Raw genomic sequence first — 27,099 nt, 5'->3', positions numbered from 1 at the left:
ACAGCAGAAAATTGTCTAGAATAATTAATTGTATAGACACTTTGCATTATCTTTTTGTATCCTCGGGTTAAAAGAAGACAGTGGAGGATATTTCATACAGAAATGGATTCAGAACTTGAGCAGCTTTTGATTAATGATAGCCATTAATTAATTGATAAGCATCTAATTAATTAATTTAGCAAGATTTCAACGCTCTTTACATATTCTTGCATCGTATGTTTCTCACGCTTTCTCATTTGTTGAATTTCAATCCTTCCATGTTTTTACGTTATTAAAAAAACATTACGAAATGTTCCGCAAAAATAAAACGAGGAATCTTTGAAATAGAGAGATTCAAATATTATATATATAGAAATTAATCTCTCCAGTAGGGGTGAATAATTTCTAGAATTTTATCGACGTAATTACATCAAAATACACGCATATTGGAACTTTAAAGAGTAAATAAAATAATACTTTCTTACCACTCGTAATTAATTAATTGCTTTGATAACAAAATTTTGCTACAATTTATATAAATAATAATGGAGATTTATTTATATATAAATAATAATTTAAATAAATAATAATATCTTCTTGACTTTAGTGCTGGAATGTTGTTCAACTAATCTTTTATCGTATTATATATATATATATATATATATATTTAATTATATATACATATAAAACAGTTATCATATTTTATTCATTCCTTTGTGAAAAAATAAATTGAGAGATTTAGTCCGCAAATATACGTTTAAGCACGTCACCGAACTCTTTCACGTCGTTCTCGGGCTGACCGGTAATGGCCAATATATGTTTGGACCGTGATTAACGTGAGCGGGCGCATTCGCGGTACGAGGGAGCGATGGCGAAACAGCGGCAGCCGCGGGAGATATAAACACGAGGGCGAATAAATATGAATAAGACGAATAGAAATGGGTGATCCTGGCTCTCGCGTGCGAGAGGTGTATTTTCAGCGCGCTGCCGTTGACGTTACGCGGCGATGTTTGAAGCGTGATTTAACTTTCTTTGTAGCCGCGGCTAATGAAGGCGGGCTGGTCTTCCCCTCTCGCAGTCGGTGTGGAACACGTGCTGTTGTTGTTACAGCGACTGGTTATAGCGCGCCAAATTGCCTATGTTCGTTCCTGCATACCGATCCGCGTACGCGGAGCCTTGTTTGAACCGACTGCCTCGTCCAAGTCGCTCATCATCGTGATTATCGACGTTCTGTTATACGCGGATTACCAGTTCGGAATGATCCGATCGTTGGACTTCTGGGTCTTTTCTCTCGGCAATGAATAGCATCACGTGCGTGAGCACGGCTAACAATACAATGATGATGATGTGTTAGCTAGATTCTCACAACCGTCACGACGTGAAAGATAATCGATGATGAGAACTTTGCAAGTTTTTCATTATACATATTTAGCAAATATAACGGCAACTATACCAAGTTTTCCAAAAGTAACGGACCTCCCCCCTCCCTATCTCAGAATCTATGCATTATAGGGAAAAATGACTCGAACAAAAGTTTTAGAGTTCATAAAGTTCTGTTTTGTTGTGACCTCAAATTTGACATTGACCGCGACCTTGAAGATCATTTTAAGGTCAACTTGCGTTTTTTAAATAGGAACACCTATTTTTTATTACACTATTTTTTTTCTACCAATTAATTTGAACAACTGTTGTCTAAAACATTTTTTTATTTGCCTAATATTTTTTGAGATATTTGAGAAAAACTTGTAGTAGATAATGCCAGAAAATATTTTAATTAAATATACTATGTCATTTATAATAATATTAACAAAAACATTACGTTAAAAATAATGGAAACTTTTGCATATCCCTAATACTATATAAGCGACACTTCTTCTCCAAGCGATTGCATTATATATCGTTATATATAATAATTTATCGTTAAATAATTTAATTCCATTTAACGCGACGAGGTGAAATCTCATTCTAGAATTGGACCGAAGTTTTCTGTTGACGCAACACTTGATATTTTTAATATCCGGCATCGGTCGAATTTGCAAAAAGTACGAAACGAGGAGGAGATTGCGCGAACGTCTCTCTCTTTCTCCTCTCTCTCGCTCTCTCTCTCTCTCTCTCTCTTTCTCTCTCCCTCTCTCTCTCTCTCTCTCTCTCTTTCGTGGAACTCTCTTTAAAAGATCCGTTTTTAAAAAAGTTACGCTTTTATACCATTTTCTATGAGTCTGGAAAATAGACCAAGCTCCGTGAATTTTCAAGGATGCCCATCGAGAGAACTGCTAATGGCTAAAGGGTGGTGACTTAATTAGGGATTACCTCGACGAGCGGACTCAATCGAAGTGTTCAAGGTAGCACACCGAGCGAAATTACTTTGAGCTGCAACGCAATGGCTTCGAAATATTAGCTCTTAAAAGAGAGTACGGCCGTCGGTTTTCGCGTTCCACGAACGTGTGGCTTTTCGCTTGCGTACAAAATTATTTTGTTTCGCCCGAGGAGGAGGAGAGAGAAAGACAGAGGAAGAGAGAGAAACAAAAATTTTGATCGGCGACCCTTAGGAAGTTTTCGCGTGTTCAAGCCTACACTCTTTACATGTTGCAATTCGTGTGCTCGCTTTCCCGGTACCGAAAGTGACGTAAATACGTTCAACGATTCTCAGGGAAGTAGATTCCCGTAGCTACCTGTTCCAAGGGAGCGGTGACTCGCCCGACGCCGGACATCGTCGCGAAGAATACAGAGAGTCAGCGCCAGATGTGCGGGCGCGAAGTCGCGTCGGTGAAGTGGCGGCGCTCAATAGAGGATCCGGCAGGGGAAAGCGCCTAGGTAAAGCGCCCAGGAAGCGGCCTCGTCGTCAGCCCGGGGCCCGAGGACGGAAGACAGTAGCATCTCCAAGCGGGGAGGGTGGGCGCAAGAAAGCGCGGCAGGTGAGAGAGGACGGGGTGAGAGGAAAGAGGAGCGTCACGGAGGGTGACGCGGGGGTAACTAGACGGGGCTCTAACAAGTGGCTGCAGCTCGTAACGATCGCCCTCTGTGCCATGCACCAGCCACTCGTACCGCACGCCCTCCTAACCCGAGAGGGTTAACCAACATGCACGCGTCCGCGTCCGTGTTGGTACGTACGCACACCGGCGCGCCGCTAGAAATATCGATAAACACGACACGAAGGTCGAGCACGAGCGATCGGCACCCCTCCACGCTCGTCTCGAAATAACCTCCGTCTATTTCCTTTTCGTTCGTTTTTTTTGCCGCACTTCGCGCGCGCGCGCGCACTCCCGTTTTATCGGCGGCAATTATCGTCGCGGTGCGGCGCAACTCGCCTCGCGAGTCTATCCTCTCTCTCGCGGGGGTGACCGACGAAACTAACCCCTTCGTCTTCGGTGTTTGAGGCGAGCTCCGCCTGCGGTGCAGCTCTCCGCCTTTCCGGTCAGTCAGTCAATGGGTTACGACCGGTGTCGGGTACTGATCGATTGAAATGCCGGTTGACTGAGAAGCAACCTCGCTGATCGATAGCCGGTTTTAATCGGCGGTCGTGTGTATAATTGTGATTATTTTAAACGGCGACTGACACTTTATTTATTAGGTGTTCCGGTTAGTTTTGAGGACTTAATATAGATGGCTACAGCTACGAATCTACTAGAGATATTTTGAAAGTTGGTACGCCAGTTTAAAGCTTGGACATTTCTACAAATAATTTAACACATGGCATGTGCGGTCGTGAACATAACCACACTTTTTGTGCGAGTGAAGATGGAGCGTGGTAAAGAGCACTTTCGACGTTTACTGCTTTATTGCTTCGATTCGAAGAAAACGGCTACTGAAGCTGGTTCATCTCAGAAACTTATTTTGACTTTTCTCCATCGGTTGAAACATGCGAGTATTGGAAACGGCGATTTCGGCGTGGTTCGATTTGAAAGACAAAGAACGTTCAGGTCAAACAAGGTCGCGGAATTCACTTGTTGCCCGAAAAGTGAGAAAAAATTATAGCTAGCTATGGAAAATATTTTGAATAAAATATAATTTAATGTCTCTCAAAAATAAACATATCTCTTTTGCAAAAAATTCCTCAAAACTAACCGGAACACTTAATATTTTATTTTCTTTATTTATTCGGCCAACGGGGATAGAACTCTTTGACATGCAACATCGTAGAACGAAAGGAAGTTACGCGGAAGTTGTCAAGTATAAATCAAGTTATAGGTGTATTGTACAAATCACAAATTTGCACAGTTAACGAGATGATATAGCACGAATTAGGATGCACATAAAAGCGTCAGGGAAATCATTGAGTGCGTTTATGGAGTCCAAATAACTGTTTGATAATATGCATATCCGGGTCAATTACACAATCGAACGACAATCGAATTTGCCACATGTTGTGTACAACGAGATTCAATATGAAATATATTAAATGAACGAACTATCCTGGCCGACGGCACACGAGGTCTAAATGACTTTCAAGGAATTCAAAACAAACGATATTGTTATGAATTATTTTATAGAAAAAAGTGCGAATCAAGAAATACCGATTAATCAGTCTATAATCGCGGTAAAATCGAAGTAATCGATGGGAACAATCGTTGTATGCACAATCTTCTTCGATGTTAATTGTGATTATCGCAGTCGATTAGAATTTTGAGAAAAATTTTTCGCTTGATTAACGCGCAACACACTGTTATTGAAGTCCTCCGAGCGTCTCACAGGTTTCGAGAGCTGTTCTTTTATGCACGGGATTAATGACGTCATTAGAATGCCTTGAAGCCTTGTCTGATGGATCCTGCCGTGCATGTCGCTGTGGCGACGTCTTTGACTGGCTAGTTGGTTAAACTAGTTGGTGCGCAACTCCCACCGATTATTAAATTAAATGGGACACTCGTAAGAGACGAGAAGGCGGGAGAGAGAAGTCAGGCCATCGGCGGCTAGTTGTTTCGTTTATTTTTCTTTGGCAATGATTTTTTCATGCGGATCGGACGTCTGCCTACTCCCGCGAGAATAAGATAGAGGGAGAGAGAGAACGAGAGAGAGAGAGAGAGAGAGAGAGAGAGAGAGATAACCGCTAATGGGAACAGCAGGAATCGGCCGACGTAATTCCTTTTTTTAGACGCCGCTGGCCGACTTCGACGGCCGATGAAGGCGTGAATTAGATCGGCCTCTGTTTCATTTGACGAGATTAACCGCAAAACGGGGTGCGATCTTTCGAGCTCACCGAAGGTCAATGTTGGGGTTGGGGATAAGTTCATTATTGGAAGAAAGAGAGAGGGGGGAGAGAGAGAGAGAGAGAGAAAGAGAGAGAGCGAGTGAAGTAAGGAGCGAGGGAGGGGAATAGAAAGAGAGAGAGAGAGAGAGAGAGAGAGGGAGAGAGAGAGAGAGAGAGAGAGAGAGAGAGAGAGAGAGAGAGAGAGAGAGAGAGAGGGAGAGGGAGAAAGAGAGGGAGAGGGAGAGAGAGAGAGAGAGAGAGAACGGTATCTGATCGTAGGTCATCGGAGATATCTCGTTCCACACGAGATACGACTATCGACGTTTTTCTTTTTGCCTCTCGAGCGGTGAAAAATATCCCTTTGAATTCGCGAACGTCTATTTTTCATCGCTTGCAAACGGCACGATACGTACGCCCGCTGATATATCGCGATTATCAAAAAATTCAGAACTGGCACTCGGTCAGTCCACATCGGTCAATCGCACTTTTCGGCGGTCCATGCGCCGCCTGTGTTTAATGATAATCCATCGGACTGTAATAAATTTCCCATCGGACGATGAAACGAATCGCGGCGAAGTGCAAGGCAAAAATGTGCGTCGTTTCATCGAACCGGCCGGCCGGACGGCCGATTATCCATGTGCGCGCACATACATGTATATACATTATGTACGCAAGTGCTGTCTACTGCATGCTGCGGTGCATTGCGCATTTACAAGCGCTCCTGTCTCGCGCGCACGGAAGACGCAGAGCGTCCATTTGTCCGGAGAGCAGCAGCGACTCCTCGATCAAAGTATCGACACTTTCGACCGATCGATCGTTGCGCAGTCGCGCAAGGTCTACGCTCAAGGGAGACAAAGACGCGTCTGATGAATGATAAAAATAACGATAACAATAATAATAACAATAACAACAATAACAATGCGTCGTTTCTTCCGCGCGCGGTTTTATCGGCAACGTGTGAGTCGAGTAGGGCGACTCACACCTTGATTGCCGCTGTTCGGCGGCCTTTGACCCTGCCTCGCCGCACGGATCCTTGCATATGCCGCTCACGCGCGTGCATCGCGCACGTGCCGGCTATTGTAACCATAAATTCGATGTAATACCACGAAAAAAATGCTTAGTGCCGGCGCCAAGAAGCGTGCGTGAGGTGTGAACGTGCGTTACATGAGCCGAGGTGAGCAAACGTGGAAAAGAGAGAGACAGACAGAGAGAGAAAGAGAAAGAGAGAGAGAGAGAGAGAGAGAGGGAGAGAGAGAGAGAGGGAGAGAGAGAGAGAGGGGGAGAGAGAGAGAGAGAGAGAGAGAGAGAGAGAGAGAGAGAGAGGGAGAGAGAGACAGAGAGAGAGAGAGAGAGAGAGAGAGAGAGAGAGAGAGAGAAAGAGAGAGAGAGAAAGAGAGAGAGGGAGGAAGGAGAGAGAAAGCGAGAGAGAAACGATGGACCACCGAAATATCCTTCCCTCCGTGCGAGGCGCGTATCTCGCGGCCTAGTCGCGCGTATTAAAGGCATGTTTGACGTCACGAGTGTCAAAGCTTGCGAAATACCACCCTTAGGCGAGCACGACTGTATTTTAATGGCTTTCGCGGATGACCTAGCGCTGTCTTAACATTGTGAGAAAACGGCGCGTGCTACACCCAGCGACGAACGGTAGAGATGCGACTCGCAATTCGTGAGAGTACTACGCCGGGCGCGCGCGCGCGCGCGCGCGAGAGAGAGAGAGAGAGAGAGAGAGAGAGAGAGCGTGGGAATCGCGCTATTTCTGGTACCCGGAGTCGCGTCAGCGGATCGCGCCGTTCTCCGCTTTATCCCGTCGTGTGTGTAGTTTCATGTCACTGTGCCTCAGAGTTTCTCTCCCTTGCTCCCGTTTTTTCAAGCCGCTCGACATAATCCTCCTCCTCTTCCTCTCTCTGCTGCTCTCCTCGCTCGCTCGTTCTCTCGCTCTCTCTTTCTCTCTCTCTCTCTCTCTCTCTCTCTCTCTCTCTCGCGCGCGCGCGCGCTTGTTCTCTCGCTCCACGGTGCACACGCGCCCATACCACCGTCTCGCTCCGACGTCTTGTGCTCTTCGTCGCACGACGCCGAGCGCCTCGACATCCCCGGCGTCGCGGTGCACTCTGTACGCACGCACACGCACCACGAGCGAGTGGGCACGCAACCTCTCGCGTTCGCTCGGACCAATGCACGCGTGACACACGAAACGACACGCAACGGAACATGTAACGGCAAAAGTTCGTACGCGTGATTATCGGCGTAGAGAGAAAGAGAGAGAGAGAGAGAGAGAGAGAGAGAGAGAGAGAGAGAGAGAGGGGAGGAGCGTGAGAGAGATCGAAAGAGGAAAAGAATTCGTAAGAACTCCGGAAAAAAGAGAGAGAGAGAGAGAGAGAGAGAGAAGCGGGGAGAGAATAGGAGTGAGGAAATCTCAACCTGTTAGATAGCAAATCGCGAGATAGCGAAACGCGAGAGCGTGGATGCATCGGGTACGCGAGGCGTCGCGTCGGGTGAAACGAAGACCGAGAAGCAGCGCAAGAAAGATCGGGACACGACGAAAGAGAAAGAGATAGTCGACGAGAAATGTGGAGAGAAGGAGAAGGAGAAAAAGAGAGACAGGGGCGACAGAGAGAGAGAGAGAGAGAGAGAGAGAGAGAGAGAGAGAGAGAGAGAGAGAGAGAGAGAGAAAGAGAAAGAGATAGAGAGAGAGCCAGAGAGAGAGGGAGATAGATAGAAAGACAGAGAGGGACAGAGACAGACAGAAAGAGACAGGAAAGAGACGGCGCGCCGCCGGTGCGAAGAACGAGCAGTCCGATCGTTGCGTTTTCACGCGGAAAAATAGTCTTACCTGCTTCACTAGTGGGAGTAGTGTCTGTTCTATGCTACGGGTCTTAATCTCTAGGGTGGCTGGGTCTACGGGGTCGGGTGTCGCCATGATTCGAACACAACTCCGTGCTCCGTAGACTCGAGCCGAAGCGAGAGGGTTCGTTGCACCCCCTTACCCCCGCCCGCATGCCCGGCACGACTGCCACCCTCGCCCCACTACGCCGTCGTTAGCCACCGGATGCCCTTCTACTTGCGATCCAGCCAATGGTCGAGTCCGTTGAGCCGGCTGCTGATGAGGGCGACGTCGCGCGGCGACGTCGACGCCGACGCAACCACTACTGCCGACGCCGAGCGTCGTGGGCCGCCGAGCGTCGCGGTGCCGCAACCCCCGGCCATCTCGTGGCTCTTCGAATAAACCGCCGTCGAGGCTGATATTAACAGCCAGTAATCTCTCGCGAAGCGCGAGGGTATTTTTGAGCCTGGCTGAACTTCTTGGCCGGAATCAGTCCAGAGGACGTCACTGCACTACAGGCAATGTCGCGAACGTCGATAACGCGCCAAGTGAGCTTCATCGGTGGCGGGTCAACGAGCTCGACGTGGAATGTTGATTTGACATTTGGAACTTTGTGACACAATCGCTTCAAGAACTAACGAGAACTAATCGCTGACGGCTTGGTGTCCGTATCGGTTGGCATCGTATATATTGGTATTAAATAGGGTTTCGAATAGACTTCTTTATAATATACTGCAACAGGGATCTTCAAGGAGACAGATAGATATTGGTGGGATTGCTGTCTTGGTCAGTTCTACTTTCAGTAATTTAAAAATGTATTGAGATTTGTTAAGGATAAAAATAGCAGTCCGTTAAGTATTTGTCTATTTCCTTAAAGATTTCCTCTAGTATGCTGTAGAACTCAATGGTTTCAACACTTTTATTTTCTATTAAGTTTTCTATGATGTACTGAAATGAATCTTCAGACCATAGCGAAGTATCGGATCTATTCGGTTTAGCTTTATTCCTTTTGCTCTTGATTCTTTTGTTTCCTTCACTCCAATGTGCGAATATATCCGATATGTATCTATCTCGTTTCAGATGCTGAGGGTTGTGTTGATGATAAAGATGACAATATAATCAGCACTCATCTATGAAAGGCTCGCTTCAGTATGATGGGGTATTTAGTATTTAATAGCGCAAATCGACAAGCATCATTATGTTTTTGTTCCGCATTCAGTGAGTAACAGAGATAAGGTGATTCTTGTCTCACTAAATGGAAAGAGCTTATTATAAAGATCACTGCTTTTTTTCGGTGAAGTTTGAGATGCAATCGATGATATAAAGAGAGAATTGCTTTTTAGTCAATCTCTAAAAATTAAGTTCTTTCATTGAATCGTCCAAAGCGCATCGAGAGAAGAAAAATGCCCAAACCCAATTGAAGTCAATTGTGCATATAGTTTATGTTTGATGAATTAAAGGAAGGAAGAAAAAAAAGGGTAGATCGTTTGGTCGCCCAACAAACAAAGCTGCCATAGCTGAAATTTGGTTTATTGTGAAGGAAAGGTGGTTGAAAAATTGAGGTCGAGGAAAATCGAATTTGATCGAAGGGTGGTTTAGGAAAGATAGTTTACGAAGTAAGCTTCTGGGTAAATGTACCGAGAAATTGTTGCAACATCTGGTCTGTTATCTTGAACGAAATATCCCGCCAATGTTTTGGCATATTTTCGATTAATCGTACGAATAATTAACGAGCATAATTTATTTGTACCTACATCGATGATGAACATCTACTTGAAGTAAAGCTAAATGTGACTAGTTCTAGACAGTGGCTAACTCTCATAGATCCTCAACAAGGGAACAAGGGAACGATAATAAATAATATATAATGGATGTAACTCTCTCGATAATATGGTCTCTCTCTCTCTCTCTCTCTCTCTCTCATTGTTATAAATTAACTAATTAACTAATTAACAGATCGATGCTCAGTACTCCACAACGCGGTTTCGTCGACTCGTCCATCAGACACGGGATCGTACTCGGCGAGGTGAAATCTTCCTGAAACGAAAGAGCCCTCGAAACTAACTTGTTAAGTGACACAAAGCGACATCACTTCTTCCCGTTCACCAGTTTGTTCTGGGTCGGTGCCAACGGCGCTCTTCTCTTCACATGCTTCTCCGGAACTTTATCCTTCGGCAACGGGACTCGGTTGGAAACGAGTTCCCCTTTTCTCTTTCTCAGCGATTCGGTCGGCAAGTATCCTGTCGGCCTGAGCAACTGTCTGAAATTATATGGCCCATTAATGTCTTCCGTGTCGTACTCGACCTTGGTGATCTCTTGTCGCTTCTCGATCACGGTGGGTCTCAGTAGCTGCCGGAGATTAGCAGCGATGTTGAACGTGTCTTCTTTCTGTAACTGCTTGCGATCCGTCAGCTTCTCGCTCGCTTCGCTCAGCCGGTTGATACCGTTCTTGTGATCCACGTTGCTTTGGTGGTTCATCACCGCATGACCGTTCTGTCTAGGACTCGACCGATCCGCTGTCTTCTCGGTACCGTTGGTAGTCACCGAGCCGTTGGTTAATTCGCTTGGCAGGCTCGAAATATTCACTTGGCTCTTTGCTACGCCACTATTTGCCTTGTGGGGTGTCTGGCGGTTGCCGTAACCGTTGACCGAGGTGTGGTGCTCGTTGATGGGATTATGGTAACCGTTAACGAGATTTTGTCCATTGGAAGTCGCTCTGTCGCTCTGTCGTTCGTTTGCGGCGTTATATCGATCATCGATCACGCTTCGTAGGCCAGCTGGATCGTAGATATGCGGAGAGTCAGGTTCACGTTGTTTAGTTGCTTGCGGTTGCACAGTATGCAGGTCATTAATCCTTGTACTGGAAAGAAATGAGTTATGATTCTCGTCGGATTGTTTCCTCGGCTGCCGGATCGTAAGTACGTCTGTTAACACATCGCAGACCGGGGATGCGAGCCGACGTCTTTGGTACCTAAAGCCTTATGCACCGGAAACATTTGATCTGTTCTTTTTAGCACTGCACTGCTGAACTGGTGTAATCAATTAGAGTGAGACAACTATATTTCTTCTCACTCTAATTTATTGCACCAATGCAGCTAAAAAGAACGGACACTTTAATTCACTCTTTTGAGGGGCCCGGAACGCATTTGCAAATTCTATTTCGTACTTTCTCAGAATGTTGTAATGAACATCACTCGCTGAGAGACATTCATTAACTGTTCATATATTCATCAATTTATTAATTGCGTGTTTCAAGTTTGAATGAAATGTTGCAGGGTGTCGCATAATACGCATTTACTACATTTACACAGCGCTGTTCCTCGTGAAAATTTTTCACAATTTCTCTTTAGCGAAGATGTCATTTTTACGACTTTTCAATTCTCAACATAATATATATCTTTAGCGCTAAACCTCAGATTAACCTGATCAAAGTTAACGAAATTGATGAAAGAAAATAATTATATTATTCATTTAATCACCCAAAGTTCAACTTGCAAAAATCATATTTTTTATATCACTTATATCTCGGGAAGTATCGTCGGGTATCAATTGCCGCTAAAAAATGGAAAATTTTCATAGAAGGATAAAGATAGCACTATGTAAATAGTGAGTTATACTCTGCGTATCCGGTCCACGGTGCGTTAATATTAATCAGCGCGAGCTACAAAGCTACACCACTACGAGGTACGTCGCAGTCATGGCGACCGCATAAATTTACCTGGAAATTTGCCATGATGCCTCTGGCAACGTATAAAACGATACAAATGCACAATTAGTCACTGGACTATCATTGAAACAAGACTCGGACGGTAAGTCCGATGAATAATAATTCGTCGAGATAACGACAACGCACGCGAGACTTCGCATGTCCGCCGGTACGCAGCGCGTTTCTCACCTGACGTTCTTCTTGGAGCTTTCGCTTTCGAGCTGTTCGTTCGGCTGTCTCAGGGCCTTGTGCCAGATCTCTGACAGATGTTTCTCCGGCGCCACCGCAAAGTCGCCCTGTGCTACACGATCCCTTCTTTCGGCATTTACTTCCAGAATCTGTCCACTTCGATTCCTACAACGAGGGTAATCTTGTTGTCATCGTCGAATCGAGTGGCATTTTCGCGTGGCATCGATGAAGCACAGCATCCAACGGCTAAAAAACTATTCTTGCGAATGAAGGTCTACATAATGTACGCGAAACAAGAAAAACAATGCGTCAACTGATAAGCTCGACGAAGCGTTCGCGTAAAATCAAATGTTTTCGCCGTGTTAGCACCCAAAGGTGTCATCTGCGAGGCCGATATGAAACTATAATATGCGATCTAAGGAGGAAACATATGTGGGAGAATGTCCCTCATCGATTTTGTTAGCCTTTAAATGTTTTCAGCAGCTAAAAATAAAAAACATATCTGTCTCATATACTTTCGTTTAAGGGTTGGAGCAACCCCTTAAAATTAAAATTCGATAAAATTGAATTTTGTCGTGATAAAAAAAAAGAACTTTGTAATTCCATATTTAAATGTTCCAAAAATGTTGTCGGGGTGTTGCGAGCATGCTACAAAATGACATTAAAAAAATTTGAATATTGAAATATTTAATAATAAATAATCAATAAAAAATCAATAATGAAAAACAATAAATAATTGATAATAAATAATAATAAATAATCTGAATCTCAGCATCAAATGCCATTAAACTTTCTCTCGTCTAAGATATTTTTTCACGTGCCTCACAGTTGAGAATTATTCGCTCGCGATCAATTTTATCGAATTTTCTTCGAGCGCTCGTTTCGGCCTCTAAACGTGCGAAATGTACACGCGTGAAACATGCGTGTCTACAACGTATCAGAAGCCCATCAAGATCGGCAAGCGATACTTTCGTAGGTTTCCTTGCAAGACAGACTTCCTCACAAAATAGCTCGCTCTTACGTGTCGCGGGAGTAGAAGAAACCGGGACACGTTCGCCAAACACTTTGTTTATATATGTATCGCGAGAGAAACGATAGAAACGGAATCGCAAATATTTTTTAGAGTGTAAGCACTTTCTTCTGAGTTTCATTTACGTTCGGAAAATATCACAGTTAAAGGAATACCAAAGTAGATGACGAACCTTAAATGCGTCAATAACGTTGAAGTGATCGTCCAAACGTTATTCCAAATGAGCACTCTCTTTTTATATAAAACACGATCGTGCTACTTTTTCGTGTATTTTTTATAAACCTCACATAGGTGTGCTACTCTGTTTATGGTGAAAAATTTAACTATGCGTATATAGAAATTCCTCCGCAAGCTTTCTGTACAAGGTTTGAAGCTCCTAAACTCAATTGCAAGGTACAGTAATATTTTTTGAATTTTTTTCTGAGTGTTCGGAGCAAACACTCTTTCGATATGTACAAGCTACAGAACATTTTTATCGGGCAAATTTTCATTTTAACTTAATATTTTTCGGTTTATCGCATATTTAGCAGTCCTGAACTTTACGGTAAACTTTACGGAAAAACATCAGTGTTCTGTGCGTAAAGTTTCCAAATATGTCCTGCCAAGTGAATTTTATTTACGGACACACCCCGGTCTCCTCTAAACGAGCATCGATATTAGCGCCATGCGAAGCTAGCTATTCAGATATAGAACTGGCCAGATTTCACGGTGTACCTCGACGATGAGTGGAGGTCATTTTCTAGACGTATCAACGGTAAGTCCCAGCCAACTTCGTCGTCTTCGAATTCCGAACCACTTGCGATGTGAGTGCCAGAAGCATTCGAAATTGAGCATTTGAATCTCTGTTCCTGGTACCCAACACTCTAGACTAAGGTGACGGACGATTGCTCGATTTATACATATCTACCTGCTCATTTCCTCCTTCAGGTCCCGGTAGTACTTGACGGTGTTGTCCTCTGGTTGTATACCACTGCGGTATTGCAGTATCGACTGTACCATGTTGAATCCTTCAGGACGCACGTAGTCAGGCGGTGGCTCCTCGATGTTACTTAATCTGATGCCGGGCTTGTTGCGACGTAGATTTTTGTGCACCTCCTGATTCTTCATGTGCACCTGGAGATGATAATGATGGATCGCGATAAATATTAAGTTCGACAAATTGGACAAACTGAAATAACTTAATTGGATCGACGGCACGACGGCCGACGGACATTGATATGGTTTCCGTGTGTAACACCAGGTAAAAGGATTATACGACGACCGTCTTATTTCAGAGTTAAGTCCAAATACATTTTTTTAACGATAAATATAAATGAAGCCTATAACAGCTTACACGACACGGGGAACAAAGATTGAGTGACGACGAACCGAATACGTTTTGCCAGAAAAACGGAACTTCTGGCTCTTATGAGCCCAACTCAGCTCGAAGGACCAGAAATTCAGGCCAATGTTTTATTTTTATTTATTAGTAAAATAAATAAATTTATTTATCTATTTTACTTGTGTGCGTTTATTTGTTAATCTTATCGTTTGCTATCTCTGAGAAGCCGTTATATTTTATGTATTTAATATTTTTCTATGTCTACATTTCATTCAGTCATTTGTCTACATTCCAACTGATAACACTCAGTTCAAAACCAACGGATGATTTTCACTTACATTCTGAGAGAACTGAATCAAGTCTGCTTGTCGCAACTTAGGATGTATTGGGTCCTTCGCGCTCGGTTTCCTCCTGACCACCTTCTCTTCCTTCTTGTACCATCTCTGCACGATAAGAGCAGCGTCGTCGTGCTTCAGTCCTTCGCGCAGTAACGCCTTGTGGCCGTCGTAGATGTCGTCGTAGTTGTTCAAGATTCTCTTGAAACGCTCCTCCAGTTCGTAGCCGAAACGTTTGCGGATGGTGTAACCGCGGAAATCTGTCAAGATTCCACTGTACGTATAAGAAACGTGTGGGAATGTCGACTGCAAGTACCGACTTGCGGCTTTTCGGTATACGTACGACTCTGTATGATGACCGCTGCGTCGTCCTTCTCCAGGTTCCTGCGTTCCTTTTGCGGCCTGACACGTTTATTTATATCGATGCTTTCCTGCGCTTTGAGTTTCGCCTCATCTATAAGATGGAATTGAATTAAACGAAATATAGTGCTCGAGCCAACAAGTCTTATCTTCGTCATATCTTTGATTACAGTAAATTGTACTAATTAATTATCAGTAGATAGAAGAGAGGGTAACATTGGTATTAATTCATCGGTGTCCACTGTGGGACACTTCTTTCTTATCGAATACAATTACTTGATCAATATGTAATTTCATTTTTACTTTTCATGTTGTTTCATGTTATTTTTATTATCTATGAAGATGAACAGACGGATCCTTTAATTTCAAATGTTTGTTGATAAGATAATTATGTTTATACCGCATTATTTTGTTAATAAAAGATACTTATGGCCTTTAACACGTTAAGCGTTACGCCAGTCCCTGCGGACCGGCGCTAAACTTTTTCTTCAGGCAACGTTGGTCCTTGAGGACTAATAGTATTAAAGTTAGAAAATAATACCTTATATCATTCATTCATAGGTTTTATTAAAACAGTTTAAATAAGGATACGGTTTTCTTCTACAAGCATTACAAAAAGTTACAACTTTCATCGTCAAATTTTTGGCCACTTTTCGACCAAATGTTTTTGTATTAGTTTTATAGGCAACAAATTTTTTAAAATAATCGAGAGATAGATATGCTTTATATTAGAAGTGTGATTTAGTTTTTGCAAGAAATGGCATAATGTCAGTTTTGTCAAAGAGATTCCAATCACAGCTGTTGTTTCTTAATGCTTTAATATTAATATTAAATGATATTTAGTCAGTTACTAACAGACGCAGTAAAAATCTTGTTATTACCATCTTAAAAATGGAGCTTGAAAAAAGAGCATTTTCGACAAGCGTGGCTTTTGTTTTTTAATCAAAAGAAAACGACAACTGCAGGTCGTAGACCTGCATAGTCGTCAGACCTGATAGAAACTTATGGTGATGTTGCTCTATTAATTAAGAATATTGGTTTAAACGATTCAAAAGTGGCGATTTCAATATTAACAATAAAGATCTCCCGGGACATTCAAGAAAGCTTGAAAATGCAGATTTGCAAGCATTATTGGACGAAAATTCAGCTTAATCCACTTGCGAACTTGTCAGAGCGTTAAATGTTGATCGTACAACAGGTACTAAACATACATGATATAGGAAAGATTCACAAAGAAGGAAAATGGGTTCCACATCAATCATCGGAAAGTGCCATTGAAAATCGGTTGAACATTTGCATCTCGTTAATGGCCAGACAAAAAATGAAGAGTCCTTTGTATCGAATTGTATTGTTACTGAGGATGAAAAATGGATCTATTTTGATAATCCCAAACGAAAAAAATCATAGTTCGATCGAGTTAAGTCAACCAGCGATATCCACTTCGAGGAGCAATATTTACGGTTCAAAGGTATTACTGTGTATTTGTATTGGTAGGGTCATGAAGGTGTTGTGTACTATAAACTGTTAAATCCGAATGAAACTATCACCGCTGATTATTATCGACAACAATTATACAAATTGAAGCGAGCATTAGACCAGAAACGATCACCAATTGCGAGTAAACGACGCAAAGTGATCCTTCCTCACGACAATACTCGATCTCATGTTGCATTATTAGCGACGCAAACGTTATTAGAGCTGGAAAGGAAAGTTTTACCGTATCCCGCATATTTTCCAGACATTGTTCCATCCGATTATCACTTGTTGCGGTCGATGCAACATGCTCTAGGGGATACACCCTTTCATACTTTTGAACAAGTGCGAAAATTTGTTGAAAATTGGATCAACTCCAAAGAAGAATCTTTTTATCATCGCGGAATCCATCTTTTGCCAGAAAGATTGAGAAAAGGTTGTAGAAAACGAGGGAAAATATTTTGATCAAGGTATTAATTTATTATTACTGTTTAAGTAAATCAGTTTTTGGAAAAGAAATCCTGGAAACTAAATTGCACTCCTAATAAAACGTAACTTTATTGCGGTTTTTGTCTAACTGACGGTTCGCTAGTCGATTTGGCGAGTTGGCATTCTTCCACCCTGCATTTCGTTATCTCTTGTTTATACTTTGTATGCTCACGCGCCACCTGAACGAAAAGTCGACCAGAATTGGCGTAGTGTTTAACGTATTAATGTATCAATGAAATAATCGACAATAAATAAGTAAATCGGCAAATAAACGATCAATTTTGGTGGACATTAAAACCTGAAGTGGAGCTTCAGCGCTCATCACTTGTGAAACATTATTATCCGTTCGTGAATTCAATCATCGCGCCTGAAATCTAAATCCTTGCTTTGTTCTCACATTTCCTTAAATCAAGTTATATTTGCTGTTGGAACGTTTGTTCGTTGTAAAGTTTGAAAATCGAGTTCACCCACCTCGTGCAATATTCAAGGAATTCTCCGCGCGTTTCCGAGTCAACATCTCTTCCGTGTGCTTTCGCGACAGCCATCCTCGAATGTGACGCTGCAACGTGACTACCGACACGGCGAATTGCCACTTTTGTTTCTTGAATCTCATCTTCGCGAGCCACCGGCGGACGCACGCCTGCACCATGATGATCTTTCGCAGCTGTTCCTCGTAGAGCTTCGAGAGAAATTCGACGTGGTAGTACTTGAGGAAGACTTTCGTCTTGCCTAACGCCCAGCCGTCCATCTTGAGGCGTACCAGAAGCAGTCGGCAGTTGTCGCGAGTGGCGACCACGCGTTCGTCGTAGCCAAAGGCGAGGAAACAGTATCTGTAATTACAATCGTATTCACGTAATCGCTAAGCAATAATTATAATTATAGTCCTTGCAATCGATAAGAGTTGCACGTGAAGCTTTCGGATCGATCGAAAAATTCGGTCCGATTTTTAATTTTCTCCTTGACGATAAACTATCCTTTGACAGAGATAGTACCATGAAGGATGACTCATGAATAAACCTGGCGATTGCATGATTGGTACGAATGATTGGCCTCTGTCGAATGCGATAAAAAGTCAAACTTGACTCGAAGAACGAGCTTTGCATCTTCCGTTGCAATCGTTCCGTCTCAGGCGTACCTTTTGAGGAACTCGTTGAACGGTATTCTGTGAGAAAATCCATTCTGCCTGATACGTATCGTCTCGAGGACGCCGGTGTACCTCAGCTGCTTGATGACCTTGTCCTTGTCGAAGTAGCGCGGGCTTCTCGAATCGTTCGGTTTGATGCATCGCACAAATTGAGGCGAGCCGGACACCATCTTCTGCAGCAAGTCCATCAGCGAATACCGGAAGTACGTCGCCACCGTTTGCTGAGCTCTGGACTGCGACGCCAAGCCGCGACTAGAGTAACGTTCCTGCGGGATATTGGCGCTCCATCATCGAGGTGTCGTGTCAAAATTGCATACGCACGCGCACGCGCACGCACACAAACCGATCTAGCGCACCTTCGTGTTCTGGTTCGAGTGCGATTTTCTCGAGTCGTTCTCCTGCAGCGCCGAGTACAGATTACCGGTCTTCGTGATCGGGCATTGGAACAGGAAACGGACCATGTCGTACTGCGACTGTCGCACCAGTTGAATGACCTCGGGAGGCAGAAAGTTTCTATTCTTCTCGAGAAAGCCCTCGGCCTGGTAGACCACGCGGCCGGCGAAGTGATGAATCGCGAAGCACACCGCATCCGACTTCGGTCGTACGTAGAATTTGGATTTAATGTTGTTGTGAAATTTCTCTGTCGGAGAAACCGCGAGCCGGTTGAAAACACGTAGATAACAGCGGCGTAGATGATCCCCTCGGCGGAAACGGTTCGGAAAGCTCGTTAAGCCCGCGCTCGATTGCGCACGGAGAGATAATTTTACGCCGCAAAAATTACTGTTGGATTCGGTAATCGACATCCTGCCTTGATCTATCGCTCTTCCGTTTTACACGTGCCATTTATGAAACTGACTTTACTTTGTTTCTGGAAAGTAGCTCGTTATCGTTACTCATTACCTGCTAAGGAAAGCAAATCGCTACCATTATCGTTACCGTCACACTTATTTTGACATGTAACTCGCTGTTATTATCGCTACGCGAAAAGTAACGAGTCGTTACAATTTCCGTTACTTTTTCACCAAGTTTTAAACTTAATAAGTATTATCTACTATTAAATAAATCTAGTATGCCTTCTTACTAAAAGGAAGAGGAAGAAAAAGAAATAAACTCTACCTACGGTCTAGTCCTTCATCCTAATCAAGTCACTTTTAGAAAAAAATAGAACAATATTGGAAAGTATTAGGAGGTTGAATTAGTTCTGGTCCCTAGCAATAGATGGTTTTAGTAACAAGGTTACTTAATGGTTAATACGAATGTTGAAATCTGGCAATATTAAAAAATATGACATTTCTCTATGATAGTTTGCGCGCTATTGTTACTGATAGTTTCATTGTTTACATGCGTCTAAAATGGATTGTACAAAATTATATTTTCGACATTCGTTACTTCTTTCGTTTGATTTGAAAAAATCGGCAATTGAAACTGATGAAGGTCTTGTTATAACTTATGGCGATCAAGCTCCATCGTATTCCAACTGTAAATTTTGGTTTCAACAATTCAAAAATAATGATTTTGATTTGAGTGACAAAGAACGTACTGGCCAATCAATTCGAGGATTCCGAATTGCAAGCATTACTAAATAAAAACACCGCTCAAACGGAAAAACAACTTAACATCGATAAATCAACAATTTTTAAACGCCTACACGCCACAGGAAAATTTCAAAAAGAAGACAAATGGGTTCCACATGAATTGAATAAAAGTGCCATTGCAAATCGTTTGAATATCTCCATGTCTTTGCTTGCCAGACAGAGAAAAGAGTTTTCTGTGGAGAATTGTAACTGGAAATGAAAAGTGGATTTATTTTGATAATCGAAAGCCAAAAAATCATAGGTTGATCCAGGATAACCATCAACATTGAACTAAAACGGAATATTCACAGTCACAAGGCAATGCTCTGTATTTGGTGGGATATGGAAGGTGTAGTGAGCTTCTAAAACTAAATGAAATAGTTACGGAAAAGCGATACCAGCAACAATTGAATGATGAATTGATATAGAAAGGCCAGCGATAGCCAGCAATAGACGCAAAGTGATTCTATTGCACGATAATGCTGGTCCACATGTTGCTTCAATCGTTAAACAAACATTGTTAGAACTTGAATGGGAAATCCTTCCGCATCCAGCGGAATGCTCTCCAGACCTAGCATCACCTGATTACCATCTATTCCGATCGATGCAACACGCTTCGGCAGATACACACTCTAATAATTACGAGGTTGTGCAAAAATGGGTGTCTGATTGAATTGCTTCGAAAGACAGATCGTTCTATCGTCGTGGAATCGCTATGTTGCCAGAAAGATGGGAAAAAGTCACGGCTAACGACGGAAAATATTTTGATTGATGTAAATTTAACCATTTCTTTAAAACAAACATAAAAAGATTGACAAAATAGGACCAGAATTAATTCAACCTCTTAATATAACCTTCAATCCCCAACATTCAGTTTGACACGGGCTTTGCCGTATCTCCGCAAAAACGATTTTCACATCGCGGGAGATAGCTCGCGAAATCATTTCCGCCCCGGGGCGCAGCGGCGGCGGAACGGGAGAATACACGTTCGCGGGATGACGCGTGTGGAATGCTCACCGATCAGAGATCGATTGGTCGCTCTGGGGAACCGACTCTCCTCGTCGAGAAGCGCCAGGAGTCCCATGGGCTTGCTGAGCAACATGTCGAGCACCGGTCGGTTGTCGGAGAACTCGACCAGGTCCACGGGTATCCCCTCGGCCATGTACTCCTGTTGTTCCCAAGTGAAGATATGCTGATTAAAGTAGTACTGTATTTGCTCGTTAGCTATGTTGATACAGAGCTGCTCGAATGAGTTCCTCGGGAAGTTCTCAAAGCCGAAGATGTCGAGCAACCCGATCGCCAGCGGCTCGTAATTCGGCGAGCGGTTGAAGCACAGCAAACAATTGATCTGGTTGACCATCCAATCGAACAGTCGACCGTAGAGACCCTTCGCCATGGCGTCGCGCGCCGTACGGGCTTCGGCCACTGTATTGTTCCGTGTAATTGTTTCGCCTCTGGTCATGACCGAGTTTGACGTCAGAGCCTCCAGCAGATCGTTCTGTTCGACGCCGAGTAGTTTCGAAACTGAAAGTGGAGAACGGCTTTGATTACGGACATACGCGATTGACGATAACGTTTTCGTGTGAATTTGCTCGCTCAAGGGAATTTTACTCGTTGAGAGTTAGCTGTTGATCCTTGCCGATACTATCCGTCGGGGGTTAATTAGACCCAATTTTAGTATTCTTTTGTCTGTTCGAACGGTCAAAATTTGGCACGGAAAAGTAATTTGCAAGAATTGACGTCTCGTGACTTTTATTCTTTCTTAGACGTCTTGCAAAGAAAAAATTTAGTTAGTTTTTTTAATAGGGTAAATCAATCTTCGGTGTTCATCAGGGTTACTTCAATCCAATTTTAGTTTCTGGGTTGTTTCTTGTCCAACTAATAATGGTCTTAATCATGAAGAGGAAAGTGAAAAGAAGCTTAACCTGAATTTGAAATTCAATAAAAGACGGTGATATTCCAAGAATAATACTGTCAGAGTTGACGAGCCGGTGATGATAGGTATTGACAGGATAAGTCACATTCATGGAGAAACGAACGGCTCTCACCTGTTTGCAACGGAGCGGTGTTGATGACTCGGCTCTTATTGTCGGTGTTGTCCTCGGTCGCCACCTCGGCGAATTCGATGTCACCCAGATGCAGTATAGCGGCCAACACTCGATACACCGTGTCCACCTCGCTGTCCTGAAACCCAAGCACCTTGAAACCCACCTTAAGCTGCTGAAACTTGTCGATGTGGGTCTGCGACGTGTGCTTATGGTGTGAGAGGTATCGATGAAACCTTCGAAGCATGGAGTCGAGGTAAAATTCCGAGAGACGATCATCCGCCTCTAGGCCATCGTACATGTAATGGAAAATGTGAAAGTTCCTCTCGCCCCTGCGAAAATTGTAGAACTGATCGATCGCTATTCGGCTGATTGGTCGATTGGGACTCTTAAGTATCGCATGCTTGCAAAAATTTGTCGGACTTTTAATCTCTCCTTCGACCATAGTAAGCAAAAGTTTTATTATTATTATTGTTGTTTTCTGTAATGTTTTTATTTGTTAAGTACGCCATATTTAGTAAAAGCATCTGTTATTGTTATCCGCCATCTTTCTGCTGTCTTTCAGGTAATTTTTCGCACTGACAGGTGGCTTATTTTGAGTTTCGTCACATCATGAAGGATCCGACAAACTTTCGCGAATCCCTTATATTCGCGAATTTGAGAAAGTAAAACGTACTCGGCTTGAGCGACCACTCGGGACTGCTCCAACAGGTATACTGAGATCCGCGCACCGGTCACTTTTCCGGCCTTTGTCATCGTTAAATCCAAGTACTTGCCGAATCTGGAAGAGTTGGCGTTGATACCAGTCGTAGCGTTGCCGAACGCCTCCATTATAGGATTGATCTGAAGTATCCTCTCCTCCAGGTTGCGATTCGGCGCCTTGCTGAGATACACGAGCTGCTTCAGTAGCAGATTCGCGCTCTCCGTCTTGCCGGCTCCCGACTCGCCGCTGATAACGATCGCTTGGTTCTGACGTTGATGAAGCAAAGCTTGATAAGCTGCGTCGGCGACCGCAAATATGTGCGGAGGATTATCCGATCTTGCTTGTCCCTTGTATCGTTTTTGCTCCTGGAAGGATAAATTGTTGCTGCTAATGGAAATCGTTATCTTGGGTTTTTTTAGTCGCCAAATGCGAACTTTGTATTTGTATTAGGAGGTTAAATTAGTTCTGATCCTTAGCAGTAGTTGACTTTAGTAACAGGTTAATGCTTAGTACGAATGTTGAAATCTGGCAACACTGAAGGGTTAGATATTTCTCCATGACAGTTTGCTATTGTTACTGATAATTTCATTGTTTGTACGCGTCTAAAGTGGATCGTACAAAATTGCATCTTCAACATTCATTACTTTTTATGCTTGATTTGAAAAAATCGGTAATTGAAGCTCATGAAATGTTTGTTACAACTTATGGTGATCAAGCTCCATCGTATTCCAACTGTAAATTTTGGTTTCAACAATTCAAAAATGGTAATTTTGATTTGAGTGACAAAGAACGTGGTGGAACTGGTCAATCAAAAAGATTCGAAGAATCCGAATTGCAAGCATTACTGAATAAAAACACCGCTCAAACGGGAAAACAATTGGCCGAACAACTCAACGTCGATAAATCAACAATTTCTAAACGCCTACACGCCATGGAAAAAATTTAAAAGGAAGGCAAATGGGTTCCGCACGAATCGAGTGAAAGTGCCATTGCAAATCGTTTGAATATCGTCATGTCTTCGCTTGCCAGACAGGAAAAAGAGGTTTTGTAGCGAATTGTAACTGAAAATGAAAAGTGGATTTATTTTGATAATCGAAAGCGAAAAAAATCATAGGTTGATCCAGAACAACCATCAACATCGGCAGCAAAACGGAACATTCATGGTCACAAAGCAATGCTCTGTATTTGGTGGGATATGAAAGGTGTAGTATACCATGAGCTTTTAAAACCGAATGAAACAGTGGCAGCGATACCAACAACAATTGAATGATGCAAAATTGCTGTCAAAAGGCTAGCGATAGCCAGCAATAGACGCAAAGTGATTCTATTGCACGATAATGCTCGTCCACATGTTGCTTCAATCGTTAAACAAACATTGTTAGAGCTCGAAAGGGAAATGTTTCCGCACCCAGCGTACTCTGCAGACTTAGCACCATCTGATTACCATCTATTCCGATCGATGCAACACGCTTCGGCAGATACACACTCTAATAATTACGAGGATGTGCAAAAATGGGTGTCTGATTGAATCGCTTCGAAAGACAGATCGTTCTATCACCGCGGAATCGCTATGTTGTCAGAAAGATAGGAAAAAGTCACAGCTAACGACGGAAAATATTTTGATTCATGTAAATTTAACCATTTCTTTAAGATAAAAATAAAAACTTGACAAAATAGGATCAGAATTAATTCAACTTCCTAATAAATTGTATGCTTTGAGAATTAGTATAGTAGTTTGAGGTAATTTCGGTATTATTTCGGCTAAGCAAATATACAGCAAATTTATTGCTGCGAAGGACATCACATTCAAAATTTTCGAACTCTCCCTCCTTAAGTAAAAATATTCATTCGACATTAAATTCAATTTTCCATTTTACACGAGTAAGAAAATCATTTAGAATCGCACGACTCAGCTGTCACTGTACTTTCTAATTTTTATATTTTCACTTTCTGGAATTTCATTCGATGGAATTTGGAAAGTGTGTAACCCTAAAATTGAGCCCGTTCAGGTGAATTTGAGCCAGCTCGGCTAATCTCTTTTTATGCTGTAAAGTTATACTCACGATGCCGGTATACAAGCCAAGATTAGTGAAGGGATTCACTGCGACGAGTATGTCGCCGATGTACGTGTAGATCTGCGTTTGCTCGTATCGGTGCTGCAATTGCTCGACGATTGCCTCTTCCGATAGCATGTCGAGCGCCGCCAGATCGTCCATGTACATCTTTTCGGCCCTGGTCTTGCGGTCCGTTTTCAATTTGCCGTGCTTAGTGGTCACTTCCGGCTGTCGGTGAACGCGACCCTCCGCTCTCTGCCTGCGGATCTCCTCCCTCAGCTGTTCTCTGATCCTCTCCACTCGCGGCTCTACATTCGTCAGCAAGGGGTGCTCCCTCAGCTCGCTGGCAAACGGCCGATGCTCGAGATCCTTCACCAAGCACTCGGCTATGAAGTCCGTCAATTCCGGCGAGTATATTTCTGGGGTCTTCAGCGAAGGCGGTGGGTTGCGGGGGATTTGAAAGAGCGCACGCATGGGATGCAACTCCGACAAGGGTGGGTCACCCTCGGCTAATTCGATGGCGGTGATACCGACCGACCAGACGTCGCAGCGTGAGTCGTACGACGAGTCCAATTGCTGTTCACAGGCTATTACCTGGTTTCCCGCACAAATGAGAGATGTAATTTGAGCTTTCGACATCGTGAGAGGTGAAACGGTTTGATATTAAAGCTTGCAAAAGCAATCATCGGGGAGAGCTGGTGGTAATGTACAGGGTGCCCTATTTTAAAGTTTCCACTAAAATATTTCTTTAAAAAAGCACTTAAGAAAAGAAGTTGCTTAGTTTGAAGGAGGACATAAAGCAGCGATATCATTTTGTTTATAGATGGCGCCACTTTCGAGATATTCACTGATCATCAATTTTCTTGAATGAAAATCCCAATTTTTTATTATATTATCTTCTTCTATCAATTAATTTGAACAACTTTTGTTTGAAATAATTTTTTATTTGACTAATATTTTTTGCGATATTTAAAGAAAACTTGATAACTTTTTCAACATTTAACTTACGATATCTCGTTAATTATTTGTCGAAAGAAAAAATAGTACTAGACTTTTTTACTTTACTTAGTCTCAAAAATATATTGCTGCAATAGTGCCCTAACTTTTGTTAACTTATCAACCTTTGGAAGTTTCAAAATTATCAAATGAACAAAAGTCAGGGAGCTATTATAACAATATATTTTTAACATCAAATAGAGTCATCAATAGTAACATCAAAAAAAGTCTAGTACCACTTTTTCTCCCTACAAATAGCGAGATATCATAAGTTGAATGTTAAAAAAGTTACCAAGTTTTCCTTAAATATCTCAAAAAATATTAGGCAAATAAAAAAATGTTTCAAACAAAGATTGTTCAAATTAATTGGTAAAAAAAGATGATATAATAAAAAATTAAAATTTCCATTTAAGAAAATTAATGATCAGTGAATATCTCGAAAGTGGCACCATCTGTAAGCAAAATAATATCACTGTTTTATGTGCCCTTTCAAACCCAGCAACTTTTGTCTGAAACATTTTTTTCTTAAATGCTTTTCTAAGAAGATATTTTAGTGGAAACTTGAAAATGGAACACCCTGTATATAAATAATTTCTTGCGCTCGATTCTTATAAGCTTCTTTATTTTCTTCTCCGAATAAATGATTCAAAAACCTTTTGTCTTTCTAACTACAAAAGTAAAACTATATATTAGAAGTGTGATTTAGTTTAGTGGATTTTGTACGAAATGGTACTAATGTCAATTTTGTCGAAGACATTTCAATCACATTGTTTTTTAATGCTTTAATATTAATATTAAATGATATTTAGTCATTTACTAACAATAGATGCAAACTTTTGCAAGCTCTTAATATATCGAGACTGTCCGTAATTTCGAAACGATCTGCTCGATCCGGAAATACTTGATTTAGATTGAAAATTGGTGTTCGAGTTGGGAATTGCCCAATGAGGATTGAGGGGATATTTGATTTCCACAGTACCTTAATTATTCTATCTACGATTTTCTCGCTTTTGAAGACAACAAGTGGCTCGAGCCAAAATTACCTCCGGCGCCATCCAATACGGCGTACCGACAGACGTGTTCTTCCTGGCAAGCGTTGCGGCCAAGTGCGAGGACACGCCGAAATCGACCAATTTGACGCGCGCCTCTTCCGTTAGCAGGATATTGTGACCTTTCACATCGCGGTGCATGCAATGATTACTGTGCAAGAAGATGAGAGCCTCGACGGTCTCCTTCAAGATGTAAGCTATCTGGTCGTCCGTTAAGCGGCTGCAGCGTTTTTTGAGACCCTGCACGAGATCGGTCACGGAGCCTCCGGTGCACAACTGGAACCGGAGCAATAAACTTTTTATACACCTCGACTGCGTTCCTTCTCTGGAAGACTGAGGAATTAATCTACAGGAACCATACGACTGTTGTACGGGGAAGAAAACTCAGTTAGCGTAAAACTGAACTTTCTGCTGCCTGCGGGTCTATCCTGTAATTTTGCAACGACACTATCGTTAACTTTTAACGACGCTGTCGTTCAAAATTGCATAATAACAGGCTTGCAAGGGGCCAAAGGGGGGCACACCCGGTTGTAGAAACGGAGTGTGATTTCTGAAGAAGGTTCTGCTCGGTCAACTATTCTCAGTGATCTCAATCGAACTTCGACATAATCGAACGTTCAAACAAACCTTTCCAATTATGGAAAGG

The 27,099-nt window shown here is 42.7% G+C and overlaps 2 protein-coding genes across 6 annotated transcripts in view; both read right to left on the bottom strand.

Annotated features, from left to right (window-relative positions):
• The window catches only part of alpha-Catr (alpha-catenin related), a 115,885-nt gene extending 107,572 nt beyond the window's left edge, over positions 1 to 8,313 (bottom strand). Inside the window, exon 1 of one of the 2 annotated variants that reach the window (XM_011148632.3) lies at positions 7,995 to 8,313. In XM_011148632.3, the coding sequence (XP_011146934.1) occupies positions 7,995 to 8,081 (87 nt within the window). In that variant the 5' untranslated portion in view covers positions 8,082 to 8,313. The remainder of the gene's footprint in view (positions 1 to 7,994) is intronic. The other variant, XM_019843423.2, reaches the window with a different exon arrangement.
• Positions 8,314 to 8,889: 576 nt separating this feature from the next.
• LOC105187687 (myosin-IIIb) overlaps positions 8,890 to 27,099 on the bottom strand; it is a 43,845-nt gene continuing 25,635 nt past the window's right edge. For 2 of the 4 annotated variants that reach the window (XM_011148642.2, XM_011148653.3), the window contains exons 3-16: positions 26,448 to 26,729; positions 24,418 to 25,002; positions 22,328 to 22,719; positions 21,655 to 21,983; positions 20,624 to 21,130; positions 18,389 to 18,672; positions 18,024 to 18,298; positions 17,360 to 17,718; positions 14,910 to 15,020; positions 14,570 to 14,826; positions 13,818 to 14,023; positions 13,625 to 13,705; positions 11,881 to 12,045; positions 8,890 to 10,845 (exon numbers count right to left, since the gene is read on the bottom strand). In XM_011148642.2, the coding sequence (XP_011146944.1) occupies positions 10,074 to 10,845; positions 11,881 to 12,045; positions 13,625 to 13,705; positions 13,818 to 14,023; positions 14,570 to 14,826; positions 14,910 to 15,020; positions 17,360 to 17,718; positions 18,024 to 18,298; positions 18,389 to 18,672; positions 20,624 to 21,130; positions 21,655 to 21,983; positions 22,328 to 22,719; positions 24,418 to 25,002; positions 26,448 to 26,729 (4,605 nt within the window). In that variant the 3' untranslated portion in view covers positions 8,890 to 10,073. Of the gene's footprint in view, positions 10,846 to 11,703; positions 11,726 to 11,880; positions 12,046 to 13,624; positions 13,706 to 13,817; positions 14,024 to 14,569; positions 14,827 to 14,909; positions 15,021 to 17,359; positions 17,719 to 18,023; positions 18,299 to 18,388; positions 18,673 to 20,623; positions 21,131 to 21,654; positions 21,984 to 22,327; positions 22,720 to 24,417; positions 25,003 to 26,447; positions 26,730 to 27,099 lie in introns of all 4 variants that reach the window. The other 2 variants (XM_011148669.3, XM_011148660.2) reach the window with 2 other exon arrangements.

The sequence above is a fragment of the Harpegnathos saltator genome, unplaced genomic scaffold (genome assembly GCF_003227715.2).
Source record: "Harpegnathos saltator strain DR-91 unplaced genomic scaffold, Hsal_v8.6 scaffold697, whole genome shotgun sequence".
Lineage (NCBI taxonomy): Eukaryota > Metazoa > Arthropoda > Insecta > Hymenoptera > Formicidae > Harpegnathos > Harpegnathos saltator.
Note: the sequence above shows the minus strand (reverse complement) of the source record. Positions and strands in the feature narration are given on the sequence as shown.